Here is a 19,500-nt window from a genome sequence, read left to right as displayed (position 1 = left end):
TCAATGCTCAGTATCAGTTTGGTTATAATTGTAAAAAAGTTGTTTACAGTGGCAATGGAGCTTATTTAGACATTTAAAAGGAAAATACAGTTGGCACTACAACTGCTCGACCATAACCTAGGAGAAAGCCCAAAAGAAAGGCAAGCAATAAATATAATTCCAGATTTCATCAATATTTTTTTTATTTAAAAAAATTAAATATCCTGGCCCATTGCAATGGCCCCCCTACCCATAAAATAATTAACATATTGCTGTCTAACTTGACGGGCACTTTGGGGGGCCAAGCCAGTACGGACAGTATCCAGGCCCGTAAGGTTGTCATCTATAAGTCCGGCCTCAGGCCCAACTGTTCCTATATAATTTAGAGAATGTTTGTGTAAAAAGTTGTGCAGAATGCAGCACGATAAAATGATAAAATTAAGTTTGTATTCCGCCAAATTAATGGATGTTTGAAACAGGCGGAACCGGCTGGCCAGAATTCCAAACGCATTCTCAACCACTCTTCTAGCTCTGGCCAGCCTGAAATTAAAAACCCTCCTCTCCGGGGTGAGGGTTCTTTGGGGGAATGGCCTCATGAGGTGCTTGCTCAGAGCGAAGGCTTCATCGGCAATGAAGACAAAGGGGAGTCCTTCCACGTTATCCGCATCAGGTGGCAATCCCAGGCCACCACTCTGGAGACGCTGGCAGAACTCCGTCTGGGCAAATACTCCTCCATCCGACATCCGGCCATTCTTCCCCACGTCCACATATAAAAATTCATAGTGTGCCGACACCACCGCCATTAAAACAATACTGTGGAACCCCTTATAATTAAAATAGTATGACCCCGAATGGGGTGGTGGCACGATGTGGACATGTTTCCCATCTATAGCCCCTCCACAATTGGGAAAGTCCCAACGGCTGGCAAAATGGGATGCCACAGTCTGCCATTCCTGTGGCGTTGAAGGAAACTGGGGAATCAAACAAGAAAACCAAAATCATTAATTTGGAAGCTAACATTGCAAGAAAATTATACAATTAAAAACATTATTCCCCAGCATCAGTATAACATTAAATAATTTAATTCTTCTGGAATAACTAATATGGAAAGGCACACTTATCAGATTGCTCACCCCCTCTGATGGAACATTGATTACATTTTAGGGGGTTGTGAAATCCCTAAAAAAGATTACTTTTAGGACACGCAGGAATTTAGGGACTAAAAAGGCTACAAGACTGCAGTTGTCGCACTCTGCAGGTGCAGTTGCTAACCAGCTTACAGTAAATGAGGTAAGGTAAAAAGGCATTCATGTTGCAAGGAGTACACAATCACATGCAAGGGCAATTAATGAAAACACTTTGTGGCTTGCATATGATTTGATGATGGAAATCAGCAGAGCTTCTGCTCATTTACTAAAGCACTGGAACAAATGCACTTGTAGAGTGCACATGCATTTTGCAAAGTGCAACATATATTTGCTTTAGACAAATCAACACCACAGAACATTCAAGCAAATTTTTACGAGGGTGGGGGGGTTGGGAAATCAAGCTAATTGCTAATTATCAGCACACTAAATACACTCAAACAAAATACATTCAAAATGAGTAGACTAGGTGGATATGTTCCCATCATTGCATGCTGGGGAGGTTATTGAAGGAAAATATACATGCATGACAAAAAATAACAGGAAAAAAATCCAGCATGTGTGAGGATAAAAAGGGGACATTCACACTATATTGCAATGATGGTAAGTAGTGTTTGAAGCAAGAAATACATTACATTATCAAAGATTACATAAAAGAACATGTGATGCTAATAAAAGAAAAATATCTTAACTTAATATAGTCCTTCTGCAGGACCTGGATGATGGCAGAACAGGTCTCTGGGATAATGATCCCCAGAGCCTGGGGGGAGATGCCTGTCGAGAACTTGAGGTCCTGCAGGCTTCTCCCTGTCGCCAAGTACCGCAACGTGGCAACTAGCCTCTGCTCCGGAGTGATGGCTTGCCTCATGCAGGTATCCTGCCTGCTGATATAGGGGGTCAGCAAAGCCAACAAACGGTCAAAAACGGGGTCCGTCATCCGGAGAAAGTTCCTGAAATCCTCAGGATTATTCTCACGGATCTCACGGAGCAATGGCATGTGACAGAACTGGTCACGCTGGAGCAACCAATTCATGGTCCATGAACTCCTCCTCGCCCTGTTCATGGACTGGTCTTGGTCTGAAGAATAAACTACAGCACCAAACACATACAATGCACGAGCTCGACGACGAGTACGTACAGGTAACATGGTTTCAAAACGGTCGGCTGGTTAAATGGTTAAATGGTTAACAATAAAACACAGTAAACGGTAAAGTATAAAAAATTGCATACCTGAAAAGCAAACATGATAAAACAATAAAACATTGCAGAATAGAATACAGTAAAAAAGAGCAGAACAATAGAGAGAATAGAGAGAGAGAACAATGAAACGACAACTATTTTTTTTTTTTATATATATTTTTTTGTGGTTTTTTTTTTTTTTTACACTTTTTTTTGTAACTGTAACTTTTGTAACTGTAACCGGTTCCAGGTTCGGGTCTCTCAAAATGCGATGGCATCTTGGGAGACCCTGTGAAAGTGTGCCTAGTCTGTGCAATGCTGTACGCTACGCTAATACTCAACTAGTGAATGGTAGCGTTCAAAACATTCACCAATGCAAAGACCAGGATTGTCAGGACAGGAGGGACAATAATACCAGGTGTCACGCCTATATCCGCGCTTGCTGCAGACACGACATCTTTTTTGGGGGAGTTCGTTGGGTAGGGGTACTCGGGAGGACATAAAGAAAATGCCTCTCATGCAGCCGACTGCATTTGGTTGGGGATGTGAATAGGGGAAGTACGGGTGCTGCAGAAGTGGTGGGTTCCCAATTAGGATTGGCGAATGCAGCAGGAAGGGCATTATGGGCACGACGGGCCTGTGTTTGTCTTCTTCTTGGTGGCAGCGGGACACTACTTGTGTTTGCCACCTCACCAGCTTGAACTGCACTTATGGGACTCGCCACGTCACCAAGTGTTACTGCAGTGCTGGTTTGACTACGACCGGGGTGTACTAGGCCGCTGGTGCTTGCCAGTTCACCAAAACGCTACCAAAAAAACTGTTAGCGATCGCAGGGATCAGGCCTGACTCTGCGAACGCTGCAGTTATGCGTTTAGTGTTTTCTAAGTGACAGTGATCGATCGATACTGCACTTGGGTGGGCTGGGCTGGGCTGGGCGGAGGGGCAAAACGCAGGCGCTAGCAGGTATCTGGGCTGATCCCGCTAACACTGCGTTTTTGGGAACCCTAAACTGCTGGGGACGCTAGTATAGATCTGATCGGATCAGATATTGATCCGTTCAGATACTATACCACTAAGGGAGGTGTATGCTGCATGCGTGGGTGTTAGCGCTACTGGCACTAACCTGACGCTGCCTGGGGCGACGCAGACCCTATCTGACCCTAAAACCTAACTTATATCACCGCCGGGCGATCAGGGGGATAAACCTTTATTCGGTAATAAACGGCGGGTGCCCTGACACTATAAAAAATAAACTAACTAACCAGCGTCACCCGTAACAGTTATACGGTGATCACTGGTGAAAGGGTTAACTAGGGGGCAATCAAGGGGTTAAAACCTTTATTAGGTAGTATATGGGGGTCCCTGACGCTATAAAACGCTGACGGCGAACCTATATATTTACCTCCCTAACTAGCGCCACCAGTGACACTAATACAGCGATCAGAAAAATGATTGCTTAGTGACACTGGCGACGGGGGGGTGATCAAGGGGTTAAAACTTTATTAGGGGGGGGTTAGGGTGGTACCCTAGACCTAAAGGGGGCTAACACTTACTGCCCTACCACACTAACTGTCACAAACTGACACCAATGTAGTAATCAGAAAAAAAAAAAAAACTGCTTGGTGTCAGTGTGACAGGGGGGTGGGGGGTGATTGGAGGGTGATCAGGGGGTGATCGGGGGGTGATGGGGGGTGTAATGTGTGCCTGGCATGTTCTACTGTGTGTGTAGTGTTTGTGCACACACATCGATGTCTTCTCTCCTCGGCGCCAGAACGGAAAATACCGAGCCGAGGAGAGATGACATCACTTCCTCCGCTTCTGTTTACTATGCAGAAGCCAAGGAAGCATTTCATTTGCCAGAAGCGATCGCGAGGGGGGAGGCACGAATGAGTGGCCTCCCCCTCACCTTTGATAGCCCCTGACGAGAATCCGACCGCCGCAGGCACTGGGGGGGTGAGATCGGACCCCCCGCCCGCGGGAAGGCAATGACGTACAGGTAAGTCCTTTTGCCTGCCCGTGCCATACTGCCGACGTAAATCGTCGTGCGGCGGTCGGCAAGTGGCTAAAGGTGCAGACACACCTGTAAGTCCCACAGTAGGTCTTAGGGCTCGTTCACACCATATGTGCCTGAAAACTGATGGGGAATGATGGGAAAACCGCACAGATTTCACTTGCAGAGACATCAGTTTCACATCAGTTTAAATCAGTTTTCATGTGTGTTTCAGTGAATTTGTATGCATGTTCACATCAGTTTTCATGCTTGTCAGTTATGTGCCCTGTTCACACCAATGTTGATGTCATGTCAGTTTTTCTGCAGAAAACTGCATACATGTTGCAGATTCCTGTGCAGAAAAAAATCTGCACGTGATACTAGTATTGTGGTGTGAACAGGGCACATAGTGAACAATAGTTTTTTTGTGTCTTTGCAGAATGCATGCAGAAAAACTGACGTATCTCCACCATGGTGTGAACGAGGCATTGCTCAAAATGTCCCAGGAGCTGACTGCCACCCCGCTAAGTGAGGGAGATATAAGATCTTTTTCCAGACCAGGACGTCAGAACAATGCACTCCAGCCAAAAATCCTTTCACAATCTTCTCCAGGTCCTCAATCCAGCACCTGCTGAGCCATAGACTGTAACTCTTGTCTCTCCCTAGCTGCCTCCCAGGGGATACTGAATACCTCCTTAAAGAGGATGAACACTCTGCCTATCCAAACACGTAAATCATAAATCAGGGGTTGATCCCCCTACTCTATGTTCTGAAAGCTTTTTCCAGAGGCAGACATGAGCAATAAACCACCAATTCCAGGGAAACCTTACCAAAAACACAGATCACTACTTTACTAAACTAAATTTAGCTTTATCTTATGGGAGGAGGCTACATTTGGTTTAGTAGAACTTTCAATCGAACTCCCCTTTTGCCATCTTACAGGCATTGTGGCAGCGTGTTATTGAATATCAAATAGAAAAATAGTGATGCAGAACATACAGATTTCAAGGAAATGGCAAAAAAATGTTGAAGGAATGAAGAATACTGCATTATTGCACTAGCAAAAGTTTAACTGTAAAGCTGACCATAGATGGATCAAAATTCAGCCAGGGACCAGACAAATTTCTATCAGATCACTGTTCGACAGGAGTCAAGTGAACAAGCTGGAAAACCTTTGTCGATCAGCAGCTGTAGGGGAGGGTCCTGCTATCAGAATGCGATGGGGATGTTTGGAATCCTCAATTCAGCTTATTTGTGTGGATGGAGGAATCAGTTCTATTTTTTTTTTGCTGAAGGAAAAACAAATACTCATCTATGGTCAGCTTTATGCCTAGAACACATGAGCTGAATGTCGGGAGACATCGGCCGGTTCAATAAAAACCAGCCAACATTTGGCCCGTGTTTATGTCTGGAAAACCAGCCGCCAACGGGCCCCCGAGAGCACTGACCGGAATGTTCTGGCGGGGGGGGGCATCCCCCTTTCAGACCACAACAACTCAGCGGAGGAGGTCCCTGTACTTATGTTGAACTGTTAGTAAAGTGAATCCGACCGGAGAAGTCAGTTTTTTGTCACTATTAGTGTGTACCAGGCTTTAGAATATAGACATAACAAACAAGAATGCTAATAAAAAAGACAGCATATAGGCCTTATCTTTCATCTGTCTTGCCCCCACACCCCCTCCTCCAATAGACACACACACACATATCAACACAGAACAAGCTGTTTAAGATTTGATTCTACATAGTAATTATCTGCTAATAAAATGTTCACAGTGGTATACAATTAAAGTTAGGCTGTGGCTCTCCATATACTGTGAAATTGCAGCTCTTACATTAGTGGGTGTAGCTGATATTGTTGGTGCCCATGACCTCATAAGCCATGTTGCAGTTGCACCCTCTTCAAGTTCAGCAATTATATCTTAGTGTATAAACATCTGCATTCAATAATAAAACACTTTTTGGCAATGTTTCTTTGTTGGTAGCCAAATCAGTTGTTGATTGCACACCCAAAATGAAGCAAAGTTCAATAAGTACAAGCAAAGAACATACAAACACATTTCAAAATTAATGTTTAATGAAAACAGTGTGCTCTAAAGTTAGGCTCATGTTTAGTGAAAGTTTCCAAATAATTATTTTATAGATCCAATAGGTAATCACATGAAATATACTGGAATTACTGAGGTGAGTTTTGTAAAACATACTAAAAAGTAGCCCAATATTTTAGACGTCCATGATTCTCTAGAAAGTGTATTGCCCAGTTCTTGGTGGTACAGTGTGAAATATGCTACCAGGCCATAAAAACTATGTCTATTTTTTGTTGGCCCCTGTTAAGTATAATTCTGATATCCACTTCCTTTTTTATTCAGACTGGATTCAGATAGCTGTAATTATTACATAATCTTACTGGAAATGTAAAATCAGATCCCCTGGGCCGGTTTAGGCTGTCCCCTCATTTGCAGAAAATCAAAAACTGCAGTGGGGAGGTAAGAGAGAGGCACTAGTATGAATTTGGCATCCCAGCCGGCAGAGTACCGTGTCCATGGGTGGACTGCAGTTAGTGCGTGCTTCATGCAGTTTGTAACCCGAGACAGCTTTTTGGTGCAGAGTGGTCCGATCATATCAACAGAGTGGCAAACTAAAATAATAAATATACAGATTATATTCACATAATAGAAAGATAAAATACATATGAATGATAATATATTATATATGAATATTACAGGTATTATGATATCTACTATTGACAATAAAAGCACTTGAAACAGATAGTAAAATAATTTGTAGCCTCATGCTTATGGGTTGATTTATAAAGAACTTGCATTTGCCCAGTGAAAGTGCTTGTACATTTGTTCTATGTTGATGGAGCAAAAAATGAAAGCATATAGGCTATATCCTGTGCTGTTCGATTGTAAAGAATTGATTTTAAATGGAAAATACAGAATTTGACCACAAGATGGCGCTAAGTATCATAGGAATTTCCTAAAATACTTAGCTCCATTTAGTGACCAATTGCAGGATTTTCTATTTAAAATCAATCATTTCCAATCAAACAGCACATGATATAGCTTACTTACATTTTTTTTTGTCCCATTCACACAGTACAAATGTACATGCCTTCTCACTCGGCAGATGGGTAGATGGGTATGCAAATTCTTTATAAATCAATCCCTAATGTGTCCAGGCACATAGTTAAATGACTAGCTGTATATGTAAATGAATAAATACATTAATAAGGACTGTTTCACCTGCCCATAAATGTATAATTCTGTTCATCCAGTTCTAAGATTAACACAGCTATGCAACAATGCCCAGCCTTGTCTGGGAGAAGCACGAGGTCTGATTATTCTTTGCTGGAGTTAAGTAATATATATATATATATATATATATTTTAATCATATTGTATTTATTAGAAAAATACCTGTAATGCCCCGTACACACGGTCGGATTTTCCGACGGAAAATGTGTGATAGGACCTTGTTGTCGGAAATTCCGACCGTGTGTAGGCTCCATCACACATTTTCCATCGGATTTTCCGACACACAAAGTTTGAGAGCAGGCTATAAAATTTTCCGACAACAAAATCCGTTGTCGGAAATTCCGATAGTGTGTACACAAATCCTGACAAAGTGCCACGCATGCTCAGAATAAATAAAGAGATGAAAGCTATTGGCCACTGCCCCGTTTATAGTCCCGACGTACGTGTTTTACGTCACCGGGTTTAGAGCGATCGGATTTTCCGACAACTTTGTGTGACCATGTGTATGCAAGACAAGTTTGAGCCAACATCCGTCGGAAAAAATCCTAGGATTTTGTTGTCGGAATGTCCGAACAAAGTCCGACCGTGTGTACGGGGCATAATACTTACAGGTCTTGTTCATCCCCAGCCTGTGACTGGACAGTAAAAAGAGAAGCATTATTGCTTTAGCTCTATTGCTTTCTGCTCCTATCAGCGTGTCCAGAGTGAGCACCACACTATAACTGGCTCCTTGTGCTGCTTCTCTCTTTCCCCATTTGAGCTCTACTGTACAGAGAACTACAACAGGCTGATACCAGGTTTAAATACATTAAATGATGTATTAATTTATACAAAGCTACATTAACCAGTTCCGGACCAGCTGCCACAGTTATACTCGTATCACGCAGATACGACTCTCCAAATTCCTACGGCGACTGGTGTTGTGGAGAAACCTCTCTCTGTCCACGAACACAACCTTAACATGGGAGGGGTGGACCTCAACGACCAGTTGTTGGTGCTGTACCTAATTGCCTGTAAGGCCAGACGCTGGTACAAAAAAGTGTCTGTATTTATTCCAATTGGCTCTGCTGAATGCTTATGTGCTAGACAAAGCTTCAGGACGAACTGGATCCTTCCTTAAGTTCCAGGAAGAGATCATCACAGCCCTTCTGTTTCCGGACGGTGCTGTGGCCCACCTTCCCAATGCAAATGCAGTGAGCCGGCTGCATGAGAGGCATTTTCCGTACGATCTCCCTGGTACCCCTACCCAAAGAAATCCCCAAAGAAGATGTCATGTCTGCAGAAAACGCAGATTTAGGTGTGACACCCGCTTTTATTGTCCCTCCTGTCCTGACCAACCTGGTCTCTGCATCGGTGACTGTTTCAAACGCAACACACACCAGTGGAGTATTAGCATAGGGTACAGCATTGCACATTCCTAGGGCACACTTACACAGGGTCTCGAAAGATGAGATGGCCATCACATTTTGAGAGACCCTAATCTGAAATGTTTACAGTTTACAGTTTATATAAAATTTCAGAAAAAAAAACACACAAAAACACAAAATAATAAAAAAGCCAAAAATAGTTGTGGTTTTAATTTTCTTCTCTCTCTATTGTTCTCTCTCTTATGTTCTCTCTTTATTGTCCGCTCTGTTGTTCGCTCTCTATAGTTCTATATCTGTTGTTCGCCCTCTATTTTAGAACTGTAGTGTTTTTATTTTACTATGGGGGTTATTTACTAAAGGAAAATCCACTTCGCACTGCAAGTGCACTTGGAAGTAAAGTCGCTGTAGATCCAAGGGGGAAATGCAAGGAAAATAAAAAACAGCATTTTAGCTTGCACATGATTGGGTGATAAAATCAGCAGATCTTCCACTCATTTCAAATCTACCCCTTAGATTTAGAGCGACTGCACTTTCAAGTGCACTTGCAGTGTAAAGTGGATTTGCCTTTCGTAAATAACCTCCTATGTTTTATGTTTTACTATGTTTTATTGTATTTTCTTTTCAGGTATGGTATGTCCTACTGTTATACTGTAATGTTACTTTGTTTTATTTTTTAATCAACATTTGCTTAGCAGGTACGCCATAAAGCTGCTGCACGGGTTTATTTATTCTGACAGAAACAACGTTTGCTCCCACGATATGTAAAGCCGTGACTCCAGCACTGTAGGAGGTGATTTAACCACCACAGTTAAAAAAAGAGCATATATGCCGAAGCATGGGGGCAGGGGTGGAGGAGCGATTTGCTCCTAACATTAGGGGCGGATTCCCCCATGCTTCGGCATATATTTTTATATTTTTTAGGCACAGCTTGAGTTAAAAAATCAAGTTGTTTTATTGAGCTAATGTTTTATCGTTACCATTGTTTGCTTTTCAGGTACGCCATTCAGCTGCAGCACTGATTTATTTATCTTGACAGCAACAGCGTTTGCTCTCACGTAAATCAGCGACACCAGCGCTGTAGGAGGTGATTTCACCACCACAGTTTAAAAAAAAAAATGGTGCATGTATGCCCATCATTAGAAGTGGGTGGATGAAGGGCGGTATTCTAATGGTGGGCATACCCACCGATCAGTTTCTTTTGTTAAGCCCACAGGCTGCATGAAAAAAGAGCATTACAATATATGCCCAACAAGGAACAGCAACATACTGGTATGTTGCTGGACTTTGAGTGTTTATACCAGAATGATGCCTGCAGGTTTAGGTATCATCTTGGTATCATTATTTTCAGCCAGTGGTTCGACTTTCATAAAAAAGCAATCCTAGTGGCTAATTAGCCTCTAGACTGCTTGTACAAGCAGTGGGAGGGAATGCCCCCCACCATCTTCCATGGTTTTCTCGGGCTCTCCTGCCCCAACAGGGAACCCGAGAATGCAGGCGGTGGTTCCGCCAGCTGACCATAGAGATGATCGGAGACCAGAATGGCTCTAATCATCTCTATGGCCTAAGAAACCGGAAGCTATGAGCATTTCATAACTTAGGTTTCGCCGGATATAAACAGCGCCATTGGGAAATTGGGAAAACATTTTATCACACTGATCTTGGTGTGGTCAGATGCTTTGAGTGCAGAGGAGAGATCTAGGGTCTAATAGACCCCAATTTTTTCAAAAAAGAGTACCTGTCACTACCTATTGCTATCATAGGGGATATTTCATTCCCTGAGATACCAATAAAAATGATTTAAAAAAATTAAAGGAACAGTTTAACCGCTTCCCGACCGCCTCACGCAGATATACTGCGGCAGAAGGGCACGTACAGGTACAGATTAATGTACCTGTACGTTGCCCTTTAAGAGGCGGCTTTTGGGCGCGCGTGCCCGCCGGGAGCTCCGTGACAGTGATCACGGGTCCCGCGGACCCGATGTTCGTGGGGATGCCCGCGATCATCTCACGGTGAGGAAGAACGGGGAGATGCTAATGTAAACAAGCATCTCCCCGTACTGCCTAGTGACACTGTCACTGTTCTCTGCTCCCTGTGATCGGGAGCGGCGATCAGTGTAGTGTCACACACAGCCCCTCCCCTCCACAGTTAGAAACACTCTCCTTAAGTTCCAGGAGGAGACACTTAACCCCTACAGCGCCACCTAGAGGTTAACCCCTTCACTGTCAGTGACATTTTTACAGTAATCAATGCAATTTTTTTGCATTGATCGCTGTATTAATGCCAGTGGTCCCAAAAATGTGTCAAAATTGTCCGATGTGTCCGCCATAATGTCGCAGTCACCATAAAAATCGCAGATTGCCGCCATTGCTAGTTAAAAAAAAATATTAATAAAAATGCCATAAAACTATCCCCTATTTTGTAGACGCTATAACTTTTGCGCAAACCAATCAATAAACGCTTATTGCGATTTTTTTTTACCAAAAATATGTAGAAGAATACGTATAGGCCTAAACTGAGGAAAAAAAATGTTTTTTTATATATTTTTTGTGGATATTTATTATCGCAAAAACTAAAAAATAATGCATTTTTTTCAAAATTGACGCTCTTTTTTTGTTTATAGCGCAAAAAAAAAAAAAAACTGCAGACGTGATCAAATACCAGCAAAAGAAAGCTCTATTTATGGGAAAAAAAGGACGTCAATTTTGTTTGGGAGCCACGTCGCACGACCGCGCAATTGTCAGTTAAAGCGACGCAGTGCCGAATCGCAAACAGTGCTCTTGTCTTTGACCAGCAAAATGGTCCGGGGCTTAAGTGGTTAAAAATAAAATAAAAAAGCAAAATAAATAATAATAATAAAAAAAAGCACCCCTGTCACCCCCCGTGCTCACACGCAAAGGCAAACGCAAGCGTTGGTCTGGTGTCATATGTAAACAGCAATTGCACCATGCATGTATCAGCGCAAAGGTCAGATCGAGGGCAGTAATTTTAGCAGTAGACCTCCTCTGTAAATTTAAAGTGGTAACCTGTATAGCATTTTAAAGGCTTTTAAAAATGTATGTAGTTTGTCGCCGCTGCATGTTTGTGTGCAATTTTAAAGCATGTCGTGTTTGGTACCCATGTACTCAGCATAAGATCATCTTTATTCCATAAAACATTTGGGCAATATTGTGTATTTTAGTGCATTAAAATTAAAAGAAGTGTTTTTTTCTCCCAAAAAATTGCGTTTGAAAAATCGCTGCGCAAATACTGTGTGAAAAAAAAAAATGCAACACCCACCATTTTAATTTGTAGGGCCTTTGCTTTAAAAATATATATAATGTTTGGGGGTTCAAAGTAATTTTCTAGCAAAAAAAATATTTTTTCATGTAAACAAAAAGTGTCAGAAAGGGCTTTGTCTTCAAGTGGTTAGAAGAGTGGGTGATGTGTGACATAAGCTTCTAATGTTGCGCATAAAATGCCAGGACAGTGCAAACCCCCCCAAATGACCCCATTTTGGAAAGTAGACTCCCCAAGATATTTGTTGATAGGCATGTTGAGTCTATGGAATATTTTATATTTTGCCACGAGATTCGGGAAAATTAAAATTGTTATTTATTTATTTTTTACACAAAGTTGTCACTAAATGATTTTTTGTTCAAACATGGCATGGTTATATGTGGAATTACACCCCAAAATATATTCTGCTGCTTCTCCTGAGTATGGGGATACCACATGTGTGAGACTTTTTGGGAGCCTAGCCGTGTACAGGTCCCCGAAAACCAAGCACCGCCTTCAGGATTTCTAAGGGCGTAAAATGGTGATTTCACTTCCTCGCTACCTATTGATTGGACACAGCTGATCATGTGGTAAAGAGCCTCTGTCAGAGGCTCTTTACCCAGATCGGAGATGTGGTGTGTCAGACTGACGCCCCGGCGGGCGTGCGATCGCGGGTTATCCTGATAACATCATATGACGTCCGGTCAGGATAACAGGACCACTTTCCGCTTGTCATATTGCTATATGGCGGGCGGGAAGTGGTTAAAGTTAGTTAATGTTAATTGAGAGAGTCTAGTTCCGCTTTAGGGTGCATCTTATGTATCTATCTGGATTTTAACTATATTTATTTTCCGTACATCATGGCACACAGATCCTCTTCCCCTATTCCTCCTATATTGGAGCAGGACTGGGCTGATGAAGTAGAAGAGGTGGTGGCTGAGGATACAGGGGGTATCCAATCAGAGGAATCTGCCTCAGGTGAATCAGAGCCTGAAGAAGCTCAGGTTATATCAGCCTCTCAATCACATAAGCTTCTCATTCATACTCTTACACAGATGGTTCATACAGCTTTTTAAGTTGCCTCCAGTAGAGGCCCCTGAAACACCTTGTTCCTCCCTGGGTTCTTTGAAACCTCAGCAGGGTACGCAGGTAATTCCTTTTTACCCACTTTTAGAGCAGGTGGTATATTCTGACTGGGAGCACCCAGACAGGATGTTTGTGCCTCCAAAAAGATTTTCCCTGTTATATCCAATGGAGGAAGGCTTTAGTAAGAAGTGGAGCATGCCAGTTGTAGATGCAGCAGTTTCCTCCCTGAGCAAGACCTTAACCCGACCAGTGGATAATGTACACGTGTCTTTAAAGATCCTGCGGATAAGAAGCTGGAAGCCTTGTTAAAGGCCTCCTTCGCTCTGGGAGGGTCCGCTATTCAGCCCACAGTGGCAGCAATTGGGGTCTGTCAAGCCTTGAAGGATCAGGCAAAACGGCCCAATTGGGGAGAAGATCTTGCTGAGATCTTGCTGAGGATCAGGCAGATTTGCCTTAGGATCTATGCTTTGCTATATATGCCCTTGAAAGACTCCATTCAGCAAGAGATCCCTTCTTCCTGTAAAGAAGGTAGCTAAACGGCCCTCTTTTAAGGGTCCGCGCGCTGCTTCTTCAGGGTGTCAGGCCCTAGGTAGTTTTGATGGCACCAGGGATCTGGGGGAAAGTGTAAACAGCAAGGTCAGTGCCAAAAGAGGCCTTGGGTCCAAAAATCCTCCAAGACTGGCTCCAGGCCTTCCTTGTGAAGGGACGCCCCCACTCGTGTGGGTGGGGGGAAGATTGCGGCAGTTTTCAGAAGTGTGGAAAAGCTGGTTCAGGACAAGTGGGTCATCTCCACAGTGTCTCAGGGGTACAGGCTGGAGTTACAGTCCTACCCTCCTCAAAGATTTTGAAGGTCCAGCGTTCTCACAGACGTTTCAAAAAAGGGCTTATTATTTCAGGCACTAGATCGCCTAAAATGGCAAGGTGTTATTATGGAGGTCCCGGTTCCCGAAAGAGGTACAGGGTGTTATTCGAACCTGTTCATGGTTGCATAACCAAATGGAGACATAAGACTGATTCTGGATCTAAAAGCGCTGAACCGTTATCTTTCAATACGGGCCTTTCGGATAGAATCAGTCCGCTCTGTGGTGGCCTCTCTCCAAGTAGGAGATTTCCTGGCATCCATAGATATCAGGGATGCATACCTGCACGTGCCAATTTTTCAGCCTCACCAAAAGCTTTTGCGCTTTGTAATAGAGGAGAAGCACTTTCAGTTGGTGGCTCTGCCCTTAGGTCTCGCAACCATCCCCGGGGTCTTCACAAAGATCCTAGCGCCAGTGCTGGGTCTGCTAAGGTCTCGGGGGATCCTGATTGCAGGATACCTACACGATCTCCTACTCAGGGATCAGTCGTTGCAGATTTAGATACGAAATGTGGCCTTTATGGTTCAATTCCTGGAGCACCTGGGCTGGATCATAAATGGCGAGAAGTCGGTTTTGAAGCCAGTTCAGGGTCTGGAACAATTGGGTCTGATTATGGACACAGTCCAGACAAAGGTGTTCTTGCCCCCAAGAAGGGTCAATGCCCTAAAGGAGCAAGTTCGACAAATAACGGGAAAAAGACCCTTCTGTCCGACTCTGTGTGAGTATTCTGGGAAGAATGATGTCCTCATTCGAGGCAATTCCTTATGCCCAATTCCATTTCAAGGCGTTGCAGCAGAACTTTCTGTCTGCATGGAACAAGAAGATGCAGGCTCTAGATTCCTGCATGATCATAACCCCCAAGGATTGTGGAAGTCTCACTTTGTGGTTAATAGACCAGAGTCTGGTACGAGGAAGGTCTTTTCCTCCGGTGGTATGGTAGGTAGTGACCACGGATGCCAGTCTGACTGGCTGGAACGCGGTCATGGAGGGTTCCACAGTCCAGGGGAAATGGTTCCTGGGGAAGCAGACATTGTCTATCAACATCTTAGAGCTTCGGGCAATACGCCTCACGCTGAGCTTTTGGACATCCAGGTTACAGGGTCACCCGGTAAGGGTACAAACCGACAGTGCTACGGCTCCAAGGGCGGCACCAAGAGTCATCTGGCCCACAGGGAGGTCAGTCATGTGCTGTCTTGGGCAGAAAAGCATGTGCCAGTGCTGTCTGCAGTCCACATTCCGGGTGTAAAGAACTGGAAGGCAGACTTTCTCAGCTGCCAACAGTTACATCCAGGAGAATGGTCTCTGCACCCACGGGTATTTTTGCAGATTTTCCAGTGGTGGGGCACGCTGGAGGTAGATCTGTTGGCATCCAGATTCAACTGCAAGATTCAGCAGTTTGTATCCAAAGCAAGTGATCCCCATGTGATTGGGGTGGATGCTCTGGTAGTTCCCTGGGCCTGGTTCTCCCTAATCTATGCATTCCCCCGATTACTCTCCTGCCACATCTCTTGTGCAGAACCAGAGAGGAAAGGACGCCTTTCATTCTGGTAGCTCCGGCCTGAATCAGGAGGGCCTGGTAGCGAGAAATAATGAAGTTAGCAGAAGACGAGCCTGGGACGCTTATGCTCTGGCTCGATCTGCAAGGTCCTATCTTCCACCTGAATTTACGCTCGCTGAATTTGATGGTGTGGCTATTGAGGCCAGGGTGTTAGGAGATCGTGGTATCTCAGGACCAGTGATATCTACTTTGGTGAATGCAAATATTTGGGAGGGAGAGTACTCCCTTTTCTTCAGTCAGGCTTAGACAATAAGTTAGCCTTGGCAACAATTAAGGGACAAGTCTCGGACTTGTCAGTGTACTTCCAGAATCCCTTGGCTTTGCATTCCCTGGTCCGAACTTTTCTTCAGGGAATGACTCCTGTTAAGATGCCTCTTTGTTCTTGGGATTTGAATTTGGTTCTGTTAGTGCTACAGAAGCAACACTTTGAATCGATGAATGAAATTCTGTTTGTTCTTTTGATGCGGAAGTTAGTTTTTCTTTTTGAAATTACTTTGGATAGACGGTTTTCAGAACTGGCGGCTCTTTCCTGTAGAAAGCCGTATTTGATTTTGCACCATAATAAAGTGGTGGTACGCCTTCTTCCGTCTTTTCTGCCTAAGGTGGTTTCTGGTTTTCATTTAAATCAAGATATTGTTCTAACGTCTTTTTTCTCTCAGCCTGGTTCGCCAGAGGAGAAACAGTTGCACCTTTTGGATGTGTTTCAGGCAGTCAGAGTTTATCTGGAAAGGTCTGCAAGCATCAGAAGTTCTGATGCATTTTTTGTTTTGCCTGAAGGCCCCAAGAAGGGGCAAGCATCCATTTCATTTTGAATTCGCCAGTTAATAATTTAGGCCTATGGCCTGAAAAGTAAAGCTCCTCCCTTCGGGGTAAGAGCTGATTCTATCAGGGGTGTTGGTACCTCCTGGGCTTTTCACCATCAGGCGTTAGTGGCACAGATTTTCAAAGCCACTACTTGGTCTTCGGTTCATACGTTCACAAGGTTTTATCAGGTGAATGTTAGGGCAGCGGAGGTTTTTGGCCGTAGTGTCTTACAGGCTGCTGTATACATCTGATGGTGGTATTCATACCATAGGTGTGCGCAGCCTGTTACATTAGGGTGTGCACCCCAAAGCTCAAACACACACGCCTTTCTCTGTAGACTCCACTGCAGTGCTCTGTGCTGAGCGGCTTCCTGATCATTCACAAACGGAAGCATAGAAAACACAGTTTACTATGCTTTAGGTATGAATGAACACAGTGAGAAAGCGTGATCATTTAGAAAAGGAAGGTGCTGGTAAATGACATATTTACTAGCCCCTTCCCCCACAGCAGCTGGGGGGAGACAAGAGGAGCCAGCAGCACTGTGGCGTGAGGGGAGGGGGGGAACTGGGGGAAGCTCAGGCAGTAGGGGGAATCGGCACTACATGTAGTGAGTAGAATCTGCTGGAGGAAGCAGAGAGCCGCAGGAAACTCATGTGAACTGTCAGCCTCTGATGATGGAGGCGTGGTTAAGCCTCTGGAACGCTCTGATTGGTCACAGCGTCCCAGGCTATCTGACAGCTCACTGCAGTTTCCACTGCAGTTGGCTTCCTCCAGTGATTTAGTGAAACAGCAGCATGGATTGGGAGAATGGGCCAGCGCACTTCACAGACTGACAGGCCTACAGCTCTGACATGGAGAGTAAGTGGATTGTTTTTAAACATCTCATTTATTAAAAACTACTGAACCAGCAGCTACCTGGCGCCTCTCTCTCTCCCTTATGTTTTGACTCCTCTTTAACCGCTCCGCCCGCCGATCCGATCCCCCTGCTGTCCGGGTCCCCCTGTGTGCTGGGGCCCCTACAGGAGGCCCCATGGTACCCACTAGGGTTGTCTCGATACCGATACTAGTATCGGTATCGGCACCGATACCGAGCATTTGCCAAGTACTTGTACTAGGTCAAATGCTCCCGATGCTTCCGCCGATACCTGTACAGTCCGCGGTGATCGGCGCGTGGGGGAGTTACAAACTTCTCCCCCCGCGGCTTTCAGCTGCTTAGTGACATACAGCGGTGATCGGTGCTTGTAACTCCCCCACACACGATCACCGCATTCTCCGTGCCCCCTCTGATCCTCTGTCCCCCTCCGTTCCTCTGTCCCCCTCCGTTCCTCTGTCCCCCTCCGCTGTCCCCCTCCATTCCTCTGTCCCCCTCCGTTGTCCCCCTCCGTTCCTCTGTCCCCCTCCGCTGTCCCCCTAAGTTCCTCTGTCCCCCTCCGCTGTCCCCCTCCGTTCCTCTGTCCCCCTCCGCTGTCCCCCTCTGTTCCCCTCTCCTTCTCTGTCCCCCTCCGTTCCACTGTCCCTCTCTCTTCCTCTGTCCCCCTCCGTTGTGCTGTCCCTCTCCGCTGTGTGAATGGACAGAGTCGGCTGACTCTGTCCATTCACATAACTGAAACATTGTAATCTCCTGTGATTACGATGTCTCAGTTTATGAATGGAGAGGAGCCGCTGTCTTCTCTCCTCTCCATTCATTCTCAGTGCAGCTGAGGCTGCAGAGAAAGGGACTGGGGAATCTCTATCCTCTGTCTCTTTCTCTGTCTCAGGGGGGAGATATCAGGGGTCTGTAAAGACCTCTGGTATCTCACCAAAGCCCCCCAACAGGGCTGATTAAAAAAAAAAAAAACACGTATTGCAATAAAGAAAAAAAAAAATATTATTGTAAAAAATAATAAATGTAAATAAAAAAAAAACACACAGACACCGTTCACCCCCCCCCCCCCCCTAAAAAAAACAAAAAAAAAAACACTGTCACGTTACATTAAAAAAAAAGTATCGGTACTTGTACTTGGTCCTAAAGAAGTGGTATCGGGACAACCCCAGTACCCACTGTCAGCGGCACTGGAGTTTGGGTGTCAGGCAGAGGGAAACCTGGGCACAGCATTCTAACCCCGTACTATCCGGATCAAAACTGGACAGGTGGCAACCCTACTTCGTGCTTCGATGAGGCTTCGACGAGGCTTCAGTGGGGCTTCGATGAGGCTTTAGTGGAGCTTCAATGGGGCTTCGGTGAGGCTTCAAGTGAGCTTTGCCATAGACTTCTATGGAGGCTATTTGGACGCTTTGAAGCACCACTAAAGCTACATGGGGTATAATGTTTGAAGCAAAGCCAAAGCAAAGCAAAGCAAAAGCAAGGTGTAAACAGGACTGTAAGCTAACCATTTTATTTTGTGACAGGAGCTCTGACTAGCATGACACTGTAGGGGTATAAGCCCAGTCTCCTACCATTTTACATTATCCCACATTACCCTCCCTCCAAAAACATATAAATGACTCGAACTAGTTTTTGGAGTAAATGGCCTCACGGCCTTAAATTTCTTTATTAAATATAAAATACCATAAATATATACATAAATAACCGTAACTTTTAATAATACTTTATTGTGAAACTATACGTAAACTGTCACCATGGTCACTGTAAACAATTCTTTCCTTGAACCTGCCAGTCGGGAACCCCTGACTCGGCAGTACCCTAACTTCCGGTGACCGAAACCATTTTACCTCCTCCAAGCCCTACATAGCCTGAAGGTACACCACTTCAATCCCAACCTTCATGGATGGGTACCATCAACAACTCCCCATCCAATGGATGGGTACCATAACCAACCCCCATCCCCTGGATGGGTACAACATGTTTCATACATGTAACTAGAGCAATCCTATTAAAGGAAACCAAACAAACTGCCAAAAACTTAGGGCGGGTGGGTGGGAATCTTCTTCCACCTCCGCTTCTCAGAATGACATCACTTCCCCCCTCCTGCTCTACTTCCCCTCACTGCTCCCTCAGCCCCTCCCTTATCCTTAAAGGGG

General features: G+C 44.6%; 1 protein-coding gene across 2 annotated transcripts in view; it reads right to left on the bottom strand.

The window, feature by feature from the left end:
• The window catches only part of LOC141127438 (retinol dehydrogenase 16-like), a 198,537-nt gene that overhangs the window by 106,815 nt on the left and 72,222 nt on the right, over nucleotides 1-19,500 (bottom strand). The window contains exon 5 of one of the 2 annotated variants that reach the window (XM_073613871.1): nucleotides 6,365-6,928. The exons of the other annotated variant lie outside the window; for it this stretch is intronic. Within the exon in view, the coding sequence (XP_073469972.1) occupies nucleotides 6,711-6,928 (218 nt within the window). The 3' untranslated portion in view covers nucleotides 6,365-6,710. Of the gene's footprint in view, nucleotides 1-6,364; nucleotides 6,929-19,500 lie in introns of those variants that run through there. 2 annotated transcript variants of the gene reach the window in all.

Source organism: Aquarana catesbeiana, linkage group LG02 (genome assembly GCF_042186555.1).
Source record: "Aquarana catesbeiana isolate 2022-GZ linkage group LG02, ASM4218655v1, whole genome shotgun sequence".
NCBI lineage: Eukaryota > Metazoa > Chordata > Amphibia > Anura > Ranidae > Aquarana > Aquarana catesbeiana.
Note: the sequence above shows the minus strand (reverse complement) of the source record. Positions and strands in the feature narration are given on the sequence as shown.